Here is a 13,303-nt window from a genome sequence, read left to right as displayed (position 1 = left end):
TCATATACGTCATACAAGGTCTTGCACGTCTAATGGTGATTCATCTCAACTTCCCCATTCCTGTATTTCTGTACCAAATTAGAGCAGAACTACATAATTTTAAAAAACTATTTCTGGAAGGGGATAGCTTGGGGACAGAGTTTCTCGATTTTGCCCCACGGATTCCCAGTAGTAATAAATCAGAAAGTGGGTTTGCATGTCTGCGCATAACCTAGGCTGACACTCACAATGCAGAACTGAGGAACATGCCACACTGTCGGAGGCACCATATTTCAGATCAGATATTAAATAGATACTCAGCTTGCCAAATTCCCGAATGGTAAAGGATCCCATGGCCAAAATGAAGCAAAATAGAGTTATTCACGGTATCCTGGGCCATGGTGTACCCCAAGCCAAAGTCACTAAGACAGATCATCTCAGTTGTTCCCTGGAACTGCCGTGCAGAAATTAAGTGCTGCAGCTTCCAAATTCCAGCACCGACTCCACTTCCAAAGTATTTCACTGATTGCAAAGCGTTTTGAGATGTGCAGAGATTGGGAAGACGCTGGACAACTGTAATAACCTTTCTTTACAAGGTTCTAACATGTACTGTTTTTACTTGGCCCAGGGAAAAAATAATCCTGCCTCTCTGGTAGCTGTAGAAGGGAAACAGCATCTGGTGGACACAGGCACAACCACAAAACTGTCCCTAATTAGGGGGCTATTAGCAATCTTGCTCATTGGAAACCACAAAAAACAGTTTCCATGAAGAACGGAACAATATTATAGTGGCTCAATAGCGTGTGCTCCCGAGAGAAAATTTCATAGCTATACACTGCTTCCACATACATGTTTTACCTGTGCTGGGAATGTTTGATGGGGACAGTGTGGAAGGAATTTTACTCTGCATCTAACCCAGTGCTGTACCTCTCCTGGGAGTGTTTGATGGGCATAGTGTAGAGGGAGCTTCGCTCTGTACCTAACCCCGTGCTGTACCTGCCCTGGGAATGTTTGATGGGGACAGTGTAGAGGGAGCTTTACTCTGTATCTAACCCCATGTTGTACCTGTCCTGGGAGTGTTTGATGGGCACAGTGTAGAGGGAGCTTTACTCTGTATCTAACTCCGTGCTGTACCTGTCCTGGGAGTGTTTGATGGGGACAGCGTAGAAGGAGCTTTACTCTGTATCTAACCCCGTGCTGCACCTGTCCTGGGAGTGTTTGATGGGGACAATGGATAGGAGCTTTACTCTGTATCTAACCCTGTGCTGTACCTGTCCTGGGAGTGTTTGATGGGGACAGTGTAGAGGGAGCTTTACTCTGTATCTAACTCCGTGCTGTACCTGTCCTGGGAGTGTTTGATGGGGACAGTGTAGATGGAGCTTTACTCTGTATCTAACCCCGTGCTGTACCTGTCCTGGGAGTGTTTGATGGGGACAGTATAGAGGGAGCTTTACTCTGTATCTAACCCCGTGCTGTACCTGTCCCCATCAAACACTCCCAGGACAGGTACAGCACGGGGTTAGATACAGAGTAAAGCTCCCTCTACACTGTCCCCATCAAACACTCCCAGGACAGTGTAGAGGGAGCTTTACTCTGTATCTAACCCCGTGCTGTACCTGTCCTGGGAGTGTTTGATGGGGACAGTGTAGAGGGAGCTTTACTCTGTATCTAACCCCGTGCTGTACCTGTCCTGGGAGTGTTTGATGGGGACAGCGTAGAGGGAGCTTTACTCTGTATCTAACCCCGTGCTGCACCTGTCCTGGGAGTGTTTGATGGGGACAATGGATAGGAGCTTTACTCTGTATCTAACCCTGTGCTGTACCTGTCCTGGGAGTGTTTGATGGGGACAGTGTAGAGGGAGCTTTACTCTGTATCTAACCCCGTGCTGTACCTGTCCTGGGAGTGTTTGATGGGGACAATGGATAGGAGCTTTACTCTGTACCTAATCCCCGAATAAATGAATGGAGAATTTTAAAGTAGTGATGTTATCAGATTAGGAGCCCAAGGAGCAACAGGCAAAAATGATTTGGTCCAGTACCAGAAGACGACCAATAGGCAGATTCTGGGTGTCTCAAGGAATTAAAGGAGTGATCGGGAAAGTGAAGATCTGCCATTATTATACTGAATGGGCCGTGTGGCCTACTCCTGTCTTTTCTTATGTTTTCTTGAAGGGATGTAAAACAGAGATGAGGAGAATGATTTTTCTCTGAGAGCCATTAGCCTGTGGAATTCTGTTCCCCGAAAAGCAGCGGAAGCTGGGGCTTTGAACTTACTCAGGACTGAGCCGGATAGATTTATGACCAAAAAGGGAGAAGGGGAGCAGGAAAGGATGTGGGGATTTGGTCACAATCAAATCAGCCATGACCTTATTAAAACTTACAGCAGGCTCAAGGAGCCACGCCACCTACTCCTGCTCCTAATTCTGGTGTTCCTATGGGGAGGTTCAATCATGCTGATCGCAAGGTAGGAAACAAGACAAGAATCACAGGTTTAAGATTAGAGCATACGCATGTTAAAACAGAAAGTGTCAGTACCTGCTGGATAAGCCGCGTCAGCAATGGGGAGCTCTGCTGGTCAAATATCTTCGATAATATTTCCAGGCCAGCCAGGACTTTATCAACCTCACTGCAAGGAAAAAGACATTGTGTATAAAGAACAGGCAGGTTAGGCAGAACATTTAACCGTGATCACCAAGTAATATTTAATGGATAAAAGCAAATTACTCCTGATGCTGGAATCTGAAACCAACGAGAAAATGCTGGAAAATCTCAGCAGGTCTGGCAACACCTGTAGGGAGAGAAAACAGCTAATGTTTCGAGTCCATGTGGCGATGCCGGCATTGGACTGGGGTGAGCACAGTAAGAAGTCTTACAACACCAGGTTAATCAGGTGATTCACCCGAGGAAGGAGCAGCGCTCCGAAACCTCGTAATTTGAAACAAACCTGTTGGACTTTAACCTGGTGTTGTAAGACTTCCTACTGTTTCGAGTCCAGATGAACCTTTGTCAAAGCCATATTAAATGGATGTAGTGGTGTCATGATCACATTGCTGGACTAGCATTCCATAGGGTGCAAATTACAACATGGTGGTTGAATCCAGCTTCAAAAATTGTCCCTTCCAATGGCTTTTGCATGCCTGGTTTAGCACACTGGGCTAAATCCCTGGCTTTAAAAGCAGATCAAGGCAGGCCAGCAGCACGGTTCAATTCCTGTACCAGCCTCCCCGAACAGGTGCCAGAATGTGGCGACTAGGGGTTTTTCACAGTAACTTCATTGACGCCGACTTGTGGCAATAAGCGATTTTCATTTCATTTCAATTTATCATCAATCCTTTTGTTAATCACTTTAAATCTGTCCCCACTGGTTGTTACCCATCATCCAATCAGAACAGTCTTCTCCACTGATTTTGTCTAGACCCCATTTGATTTTGCACACTGTCAAATCTGCTCTCAAGAAAATAAATAAGCACAGCACGTGATGTCAGTGCTCGAGATCCCATCTCAGTATTAAATCCTTGTAGGCAAGTTATAACAGAATTCAATATCAAGGGAAAACGATCTCTTCAATTTGCTTTAATCGCTAACCACCTTGGGTGTAATCGCCTCTATGCTGCACCAAACATGCACATAAGTGACAAATGCTTTGCTAAGAAAAAGATCGTTCTATTCATAAGGGTGACTCTTCGCTTCTCATTTCCCCTCTGATCATCAAACTGTTGAACTTGTTGCACTTCTAAAACCAGGCTCAACTACAGGAAGAGGTGGTAAACCATCCCAGGTCTGGAAGGGGTGTGCAGCTTTGCAGGTAGGCCATTGGAAACATAAGAAATAGAAGTAAGAGTAGGTTATCCAGCCCTTTAACACCCACTCTGCCAGTCTAATGGCCGACCTTCTACTTCGACACCATTTTCCCGCACTAATCCCATTATTTAATACGTAGGAATCAATCAGTCTCGAACATACTCAACGACCAGGTCTTCACAGTTCTCTGGGGCAGAGAGGGCCTGTGATCACCAAATCTTCTGATGGATGATTTTGGTGCTGAGAAGGAACCCATATTCCCATGCATGCCTCACGTTAACTATTTATTTAAATTCCACCCCTCATTTGAATTTCAACAACCAGCCAAGAGGTGCCCATCATGCTGCTCACCCAGTTAAAATTAGGATACTGGGAATCATGGGCCTGTTTGCCTGTTTTGCTGAAACAGATCTCTTATGTTGGGACCATTTGTTCACATTTTCAAAATTTTAATTTCTATTTTTTTTTGCTGGAAACCCTGCAATTTATGCGTTTTACTATTCATTTTAAAAACTGTTAATAGCTACACTAACGACCAATTTAAGATAATCAGTCGAACTTATAACGTGGCTCACTTTTTGGGTGCAACATATATTCAAATGCAAGGACCATTTCTTTGCAAACAAAAGGAACATGTTCAAGCCTCGTGCCTTTTTTGAGGAGCCCGGAAGCTTGGGAATTCTATCTTTCCCGTTGTTTCGGCAATACTTCTGCCAGAGTTAATTTGCCAACCAATCCACACACTTTTATTTCCTCCACTATAAATTGTTATGATTTGAAATTTGGCATTCTTGTGTTTGTGCTAGGCAACTGCAAGATAAAAAGTTTCAGCAACACGTCTCTCTTTCCAGAAATAATCAAAAATGCTTTTCTTCAATAATCTTAGTTGCTCTCAGCATAGAATAGAACTGTACAAGTGGTTTGTAATGACATTCCTTGAGCATTTCCAAATAAGCTGGATGAAGACCAAACGCAAAGTATTCTTTGCAAATTTCAAGATCCAGGGTCCCTCCACATGTTTTTTCTGATGTGTTCGAAGAGATGACTGACTACTCCATTTCACGAAGCAGGCTGCAAACATCTCGATCAGGAACTGGCTTTCCTCTGAGAAGTGTCCGAGTTTTACAGCACAGAAAGAGGCCATTCAGCCCATCGTGATCCCAGTATGCGAACCAGAATGTCCAATTCACCTAACAGCACGTCTTTCGGGACTTGTGGGAGGAAACCGGAGCACCCGGAGGAAACCCAAGCAGACACGGGGAGAATGTGCAGACTCCGCACAGACAGTGACCCAAACCCGGGCCCTTGGTGCTGTGAAGCAACAGTGCTAACCACTGTGTGGCTGATGTCCGAGGGTTGGAGGAGGTTATGGAGTTGGGGAGGGGGAGAGCAAGTCATGGATGGTGGGTGCAGCGGGGAAGGGGAGGAATTTGAAAAACAGGATGAAAATGTGAAAACAGATCTTGCTCAGCTACAAATAGTTCCCATGGGGATAGATGGCGTTGGTGGCTAGGAAATGGAGTTTGGAACACAAACTAGAATCCCAAAATTTAATTGGGGAAATTTCTGCTCATCCAGTTCCTAGTCTGAGAAGCTGAGTGACCATGTCGGGACAGCAGGAGGAGTGAAAGAGGTAGAATTGTGTGTTGATCTACACGTGAAAACTGATACTGTTTTCAGATGATGTTGCGAAGATGAGAGATTGGGGGGGTGGGGGGTGGTGTGTGTTCTCCCAGCCCTGCGCCGGGCCGGAGAATCGCCGCAACCGCGCCACGCCGCCAGATTCTCCGAAGTGCAGAGAATCGGCGGCATTTGCGCCGGCATGTTTGGTGCAGCGCAGGTCGCCGTTTCTCCGGATCCTGTTGGATTTATCAGCAGCTATATTTTATGACCCATCCCCAACTGCCGTGAGGGCTAAAGAGTCGGCGGCAGAGTAGACCACAGGTAGACCAGGACAGATAGGGGTAATGAGTTCCCATTCCTGCAGGGCGAGAGCAAATCGTTTCAGTATTTATGGCAATCTGGCAGCTGGTCCTTGAATCACCTGATTTATTCAATTCAGTTTCACAATGGGACCAATTGCGATTTGTACCCCGGTCATTTGAAGATGTGACTATTACTGAAGTGTGCGGTAAGTTATGGACCAAGGTTTACAAACTCCAAGGTGTATTATGGAGTTCACCTGACCTATAACCTTTTGTTGAATTTGGCTAGAATGAGCACAAGAGCATTTGAGGTGAGATTCAACAGTTTTCCTGGACACTTTAATCAAAATAAGCTTTATTCTAAGAACTTCGTTAACAAGAATTTTTATCAATTACAGACACAACGATACCCCATAGATACAGTAATCTATGTATAACACTTATGAATTCCCCCTTAACTGTTCCAATTCAAAAACAAAAACCCCTTTTCAAGGGTGTGGCCCAGCACTCTGCATTCTCACTTGAAAAGGACTGGCTTTTGCTGAGATTCTGCCCCCTTCTCATCAGGTTTAAACCCTTCCGGGAAGCAAACTATGCTTTTTAAGCAGGTAGCTATAATCAATGTTTTTGTTTTCTGGAACAGACATTTAAAATTAAAATAGAGAGAACAGACCCTTCTGTTCTCTGTCTGAGCACACAGCAGCCAAATGTGAAAGCGAAACCAAAAATCAGTTCACACAGCCACAGCCCTGCTCCACCCACACAATGGCATCATTTAAGCCATGTGAGAAGACAAAAACCTAGCTTAAAGGGACACTCCCATGATAGGTTCCACCAGACACAGGAATGCTGCTTCCAAACTGCTATTTTCTGGTTCCAATGGTGGATATGGCAACATTTGACACTTAGTTATTAAAGACTGGTTGGAATGTGGGACTTGCTACCATACAGGTTGTAATTGAGGCAAAAGCAGAGGTGAATTTCGGAGAATGGTAACAGCACAGGAGACCATTCAGCCAGTACATCTCTCACCAAGAGCCTTTGCTCCATAGTCCTGCAATTATTTTTCCACTGCAGATTATCCAATTCTCTATTGAAAACCACAATTGAAACTGTTTCCACCACACTCTCAGATAAGTGTATTTCAGATCCTGCATAGAAATATTTTTCATGCCGGCATTGCTTCTTTTGTCGATCACCTTAAATTGGTGTTTCTTGGTTACCAATCCTTCCACCAATGGAAATAGTTTCTCCCCCGTCTCCTCTATCCGGACCCTTAATGATTTTGAACACCTCCATCAAATCTCCTCTTAGCTTTCCCTTCTCCAAGGAAAACTGTCAACTTCCTCAATCTATTCTCATAACTGAAACTGCTCATCCCTTGAACCATTCACATGAAGCTTCTGTGCACCCTCTCTAATATCTTCACATCCTTCCCGAGGCGTGATGCACAGAACTGCACACAATACTCCAGTCGCGGTTGAACCATTGTTCTATACACGTTAATCATAGCCGTCTTAGGGCAGCACGGTGGCACAGTGGGTTAGCACCCGGCACCGAGGTCCCAGGTTTGATCCCGGCTCTGGGTCACTATCCGTGTGGAGTTTTCACATTCTCCCCGTGTCTGCGTGGGTTTCGCCCCCACAACCCAAAGATGTGCAGGTTATGTGGATTGGCCATGCTAAATTGCCCCTTAATTGGAAAAAGAATTAGGTGCTCTAAATTTATTTATTTTTAAATCATATCTGTCTTGACTTTGCACTCTTATTGATAAAGTCCAAGATGCAATCTGCTTTATTCAGCGGACTCTTAACCTGCCTTGCCACATTCAATTATTTAGGCCCCTAGACTCCCAGGTCCCTCTGCTCTTGCTCCCTTTTAGTTTGTCTCTTGTGTTCTTCACTTCACAAATCACATTTTATGGGAAAAGAAACCTAGATATACACACGGGAGGAAGAAATTGGAGATGCTGATAGGTCGAGATGAAGAGGGCAATAGGTTTGTGTGAAGCTGACATAAATCAGGTGGACCAAATGGCTTCTTTGCAGCTTCTATATATACACTGGACTTTCTGAGCCCGTTGGAAAATAAATGTGGGGAAGGGAAGGGGGAGTAGTGGGGGAAATTGAAGGTAGTTTGTGTAAAGAGGATGTTGGACAGAAGGCACGATACCAGCTCGCAGTTCCGCCCGAGCCAAGAATCACAAGGACTATGAGAGGTGTTTGGTTTGTATGAAGCGCGTCTGTGTGTTAGTATTCCTCGTGACCTGCCTGCAGCTGCAACAACACATGAATCATTTCCTCTCCCCGGACTGTGGCTGAAACCAGGAAACACTGGGCCTTTTCTCCTCACCTCACCCCAGCAGTTTTAAGGCTTCACACAGCAGACAAGTGTGGAGCAGCAAAGGGGAAAACTGCCTCCTCCACCAAGAGTCATGGGAAGCAAATCAATCCGTCACATGCCACTTTTCTTCTCTGAAGTTAGCTCTTGGTGTGGAGCGGCCAAGCAGCACCATTAATGAATTGATGTTGAAGCTGGAAGCAATGTTTTAATTGGCTCTCACCAGACTTCCAATGTCAGTTGAGCTCAGGAAACACTACAACATAAGCTGACCCCCCCCCCCCCCCCCCCCCCCCCCCCCAACACACACACACACACACAACTGCCCTCATGGCAACATCAATCCCCTTTCACCACATTCCTCTCTCCTCTTCAAAAATGGGATGTTAAACCAAGGCTTCATCTGCTGGGTTTCTGCTCTGGCCACCCGACTTCAGGAAAGGTATCCTTGCCTTGGAGAAAATACAGTAAAAATTCACTAGAATGATACTGGGCCTGCAAGGGTTAAATTACGTTTGTAGTAATTAGGCTTGTATTCCGTTGAATGTAGAAGTTTAAGGAGTGATCTAACGGAGGTGTTTAAGGGCATCATAGTGATCATCTTATTGGACGAGCAATCCAGAGGCCTTGACTGCTAAAGGATGCCCTCATCACCAAAGCAATGACCAATGCAGCCCAATTGCTTCACAGCTCCAGGGTCCCAAGTTCGATTCCCGGCTTGGGTCACTGTCTGTGCGGAGTCTGCACGTTCTCCCTGTGTGTGCGTGGGTTTCCTCCGAGTGCTCCGGTTTCCTCCCACAGTCCAAAGATGTGCAGGTTAAGTGGATTGGCCATGCTAAATTGCCCTTAGTGTTGGGTGGGGTTACTGGGTTATGTGGATAGGGTGGAGATGTGGGCTTGGGTAGGGTGCTCTTTCAAAGAGCCGGTGCAGACTCGATGGGCCGAATAGCCTCCTTCTGCACTGCAAATTCTATGATTCCTATGAGACACGAGTTCAAATCACACCAGTAAATCAATCAATTAAATCTGCATTTACAAAAAGCTAACACCAGTAATGGCGACTAATGAGTCTACCAGATTATCATAAAATCCATCTTGCTCACTGCAGGCATCTCCAAAGTCATGTCAAATGTTCCAGTAAACACCCCAGAGTGACTGCAGGGCCTGAAGAATCCAGCTCACCACTGCCTTTAGGGGTATTATGAAGGATGGCCAATAAATACTGCCCTTACCATTGAAGTCCTCATGCCGAGAAACAATAAAAAATAGATTCATACAGTTGTTCGGATAAATAGAGAGAATCTCTCTTCTGATGGGAGGAGATGGGGCTGGTTTAGCATAGTGGGCTAAATAGCTGGCTTGTAATGCAGAACAAGGCCAGCAGCGCGGGTTCAATTCCCATACTGGCCTCCCTGAACAGGTGCCGAAATGTGGCGACTAGGGGCTTTTCACAGTAACTTCCTTGAAACCTACTTGTGACAATAAGCGATTATTATTACAGAACAAGCAATAATGAAAATCAGGAACACTTCTCTTCCACCCCCCCCCTTCCCCACCAAATTGGGCGGCACAGCATCACAGTGGTTAGCACTGTTGCTTCACAGAGCCAGGAACCCGAGTTCGATTCCCGGCTTGTGTCACTGCCTGTGCGGAGTCTGCACATTCTCCCCGTGTCTGTGTGGGTTTCCTCCGGGTGCTCCGGTTTCCTCCCACAGTCCCGAGAGATGTGCTTGTTAGGCGAATTGGGCATTCTGAATTCTCTCTCCGTGTACCTGAACAGGCACCGGAATGTGGCGACTAGGGGCTTTTCACAGTAACTTCATTGCAGTGTTAATGTAAGCTTGCTTGTGACACTCAAAGATTATTACAAACAGGAGAGGGTTTAGATTCAACAGCACCAATCTTCTCCCTCACTCATCCAGAAATAAAAAAAAGTGTTTTTCTTTGCTTCCCTTTTTTTTTAACAAGTGGTGGCATATTTCCAAACCCCCCAGTTGTGGTGTTCCAACTTTCTATTTGAAACCCCACAGCAAATAAGGGTTTGGTTATTCGCAGCAGTTGCAACATTGCCTCCTTTGCATTCAGTAAAAGAGGGACAGAGAAAAGCACAATTTACAGTGCAGAGACCACAGAGAAAATAAATATTGTTTCATGTGAATTTCAGAGTCCAGAATAAAATCCAATGATGTACTCCTTCACGGAGGTCAGTGAGCGACAAACTTTGTCTGGATCATTCATTTTTCCGATGGTGTTAACTTCACACGATAAGATGAATCAGTTTTGTAGGCGGTGGTACAGATGTTTTGGTAGAAGCAGTGTAGATGCAGTTAGGTATTCACCCTGGGCCGAGCTCCTGTTCTACGAGGCTGCTTGTGGGATGGTAAACAGCAGATTGACTTTGTAGCTTCGCAAGCTGGGGGTCCACGTCACATGATTCCCACCTCTCCGATCTGGCTTTAACCAGGGATGTGTGGCCCTCGTCTGGGTCCTAGAGATGGTTAAATGGCTCGGCCATTAAGAATCAAAAGGAAGGTCACAGGTTCCTTTGTCCTGCCAGACAATTAGATTCTGGTTGGCCAACCTGGGTTAGGAAATGCAGACAGCTTTATACAGCTCTCTTTGAATCCGTTCTGTGTAACCCACGGGGGGGGGTTCGCATCTTGAGAATAACAAGGTGCAAGCTTCTTCGATGCCGCCACACATAGCTGCTTTTGTTTGAGGGCCAAAGACCCTCCACCATTTTAAAAGGTCTTTATCCAGTTTTTACAATTTAGAAATATCTAGGAGGGTATCTGTACGTACATATAAAAATATATATAGAATGAGGCAGGTCCTGACAGAACCACGGTGGGTAAACGAAGCAGAGTTACTCTCAGCCATGATTTACCCAAATGGTACAAAAGGCTCAAGAAGCTGAATGTTTTAATGTCCTATATCCATCTCATATGGATGCTAAAGATCCAACTGCATGATTCCAAGAGCAGCAAGAGTGTTCTCCCTGGTGTTCTGTCAGTCAGCCAACATCACAATAAGATTATTTCATCTCCTGTGCCTTGGGACGATTAACTGCATTACAAGTGCCACACAAATGTAAATTGTTGCTGTGTAAAGATTTGCTCTGGGCAAACTGCATGTCATGTTTCTTACATTACAATATTCACTGCAGAACAGTACATCACTGGCCTTGGGGCATCCAGAGGTCATGAAAGGAGCTGTATAAATGTGAAATTTAGGCAAAAGTGTCTAACAATAGGCAGGTAAATAGAGTGGGGGTATAGATCAATTATAATCCACCAAGTCATTTGGTGACACAGAGCTTGAAAATGGCTGAAAAGAGAGGGACAGGTTGCTGAAGCTTTCGGTCTTGCACTCATCAGGAAAAAAAAAGGCAAGAGAGCCCAAATTTCAAATGATCACAATAATTTGTGCGACAGGAGAAAAGCGCAGATTGGTTGGCAAGTCGACTCTGATTAGCCAAGGCATTCTGAGGAGAAAGCAACAGGGAACTGTCGGCTTCCGAAATGTCCTTGTAATTCAAAGGCGGCACAAAGCTTGAGCATATTCGTTTTGTTTAGAAAACAGGCCCCTTTGGATGCAAGTTTTTTTAATTCATTGGATGGGCGTTGCAGGCTGTGCCAGCATTTATTGGGTCTGGAGTCACATGTAGGCCAGATCGGGCAAGGATGGCAGATTTCCTTCCCTATAGGGACATTAGTGAACCAGATGTTTTTTACGACAATCGACAATTAAACAATTTTATACTTTTCAATGAGATTAATGAGTGAAAATACGAGCCTCACTGGCCTCCATTAGATAAAAGTCACCTGTTCAGTCGCTTGCAGGACGTCACCAATGCTTTGTTGAGGTGCGGGAGGCTGGTAGCACCTGCCTTCACTGCCTCCAGGTCTAACACATAGCTCGCCTTCAAATATTCATGGGACATGGTGGTCATCCCATTGGTTGCACTGTGTGGAGAAGGAAACAAAAAAGATGTAAAGACCAACAATCTCAACAATTAGAATCCTAAATCTGTCCATTCATAGTCGGACAGGAAAAAAACACCAAAGGGTTCAGAACTACTTGTCTCAGAGTCGTAGGTAAGACAATATCATCGCAGTTTAGATAGCATTGTGGTTTAAGATGCTTCCTTCGTACAGGTGCCCAAATACAGCAATTCCAGCTTCTTCATGATGAGCACATTTCTGCCCTGCCCATTACTTAGTCTGCAACACACGAGAGCCGCTGAGTCCAAAAACAGGCAAAAAAAAGCCATTTAATCCCTCCAGCCTATCCCATCAATCAGACCATGGCGGATCTGTGATCCAACTCTTTTCTACCATATCCAGTAACAATTTTGGTAAAAACAAAAATCAGTCTTAGATTTAAAATTAATAAATGGCTGAGCATTAACTGCCGCTTCAGAAGAGGGTTCCAAACTTTCACCACCCTGTGTGTGAAAAAGTGTTTGCTAATTTCACTCCTAAAAAATCAAATGTTTTTAGGCTTTTGAAAAGCTTTCATAGGATGCAGGCATCGCTGGCTAGGCCAGCATTTTCTGCCCACCCCCAATTGCCCATGAGTAGGTGGTGATGAGCTGCCATGTTGAACAGCACCTATACTTCCTCAGGAAACGAAGGAAATTCAGCATGCCCACACTGACTGACAATTTTTACAGATGCGGCATAGAAAGCATCTATCTAGCTGCATCACAGCCTGGTATGGCAACTGCTCGGCCCAAGACCGTGGTGAACACAGCCCAGACCATCTCACAAAACTGCCTCCCATCCATTGACTCTGTCTACACCTCTGGCTGCCTTGGGGAAGCGAGAAGCATAATCAAATATCCCTCCTATCCGGGTTATTCTCTCTTCCAACCTCTTCCATTGGGCAGGGGATACAAAAGTCTGAGAACACCCACTAACAGATTTTAAAACAGCTTCTTCCCTGCTGTTACCAGACTCCTGAATGACTCTTATGGACTGAGCCGATCTCTCTACGCATCTTCTCTACTGAGACGTACTACACTCTGTATGCTTCAACCGATGTCTGTGTCTATGTATTTACATTGTGTATTTATCATATATCCTATGTTTTTTCATGTATGGAACAATCTATCTGGACTGGACACAGAACAATACTTTTCACTGTACCTCGGTACACAAGACAATAAACCCAAATCCAACAAGAGAAATTCTCCATTCCCACATGATATTCAATGGCATCAACATCAATCTCCCATCAACATCCTGGGGGTTACCA

The 13,303-nt window shown here is 45.1% G+C and overlaps 1 protein-coding gene across 1 annotated transcript in view; it reads right to left on the bottom strand.

Moving 5' to 3' along the window:
* Positions 1-13,303, bottom strand: part of inppl1a (inositol polyphosphate phosphatase-like 1a) — a 219,207-nt gene that overhangs the window by 92,987 nt on the left and 112,917 nt on the right. The window contains exons 5-6 of the mRNA XM_038817686.1: positions 11,869-12,009; positions 2,514-2,604 (exon numbers count right to left, since the gene is read on the bottom strand). Coding sequence (XP_038673614.1) covers positions 2,514-2,604; positions 11,869-12,009 — 232 coding nt within the window. The remainder of the gene's footprint in view (positions 1-2,513; positions 2,605-11,868; positions 12,010-13,303) is intronic.

Source organism: Scyliorhinus canicula, chromosome 14 (genome assembly GCF_902713615.1).
Source record: "Scyliorhinus canicula chromosome 14, sScyCan1.1, whole genome shotgun sequence".
Classification (NCBI taxonomy): Eukaryota; Metazoa; Chordata; class Chondrichthyes; order Carcharhiniformes; family Scyliorhinidae; genus Scyliorhinus; species Scyliorhinus canicula.
The sequence above is the reverse complement of the archived record's forward strand: the minus strand, read 5'-3'. Positions and strand labels throughout refer to the sequence as shown.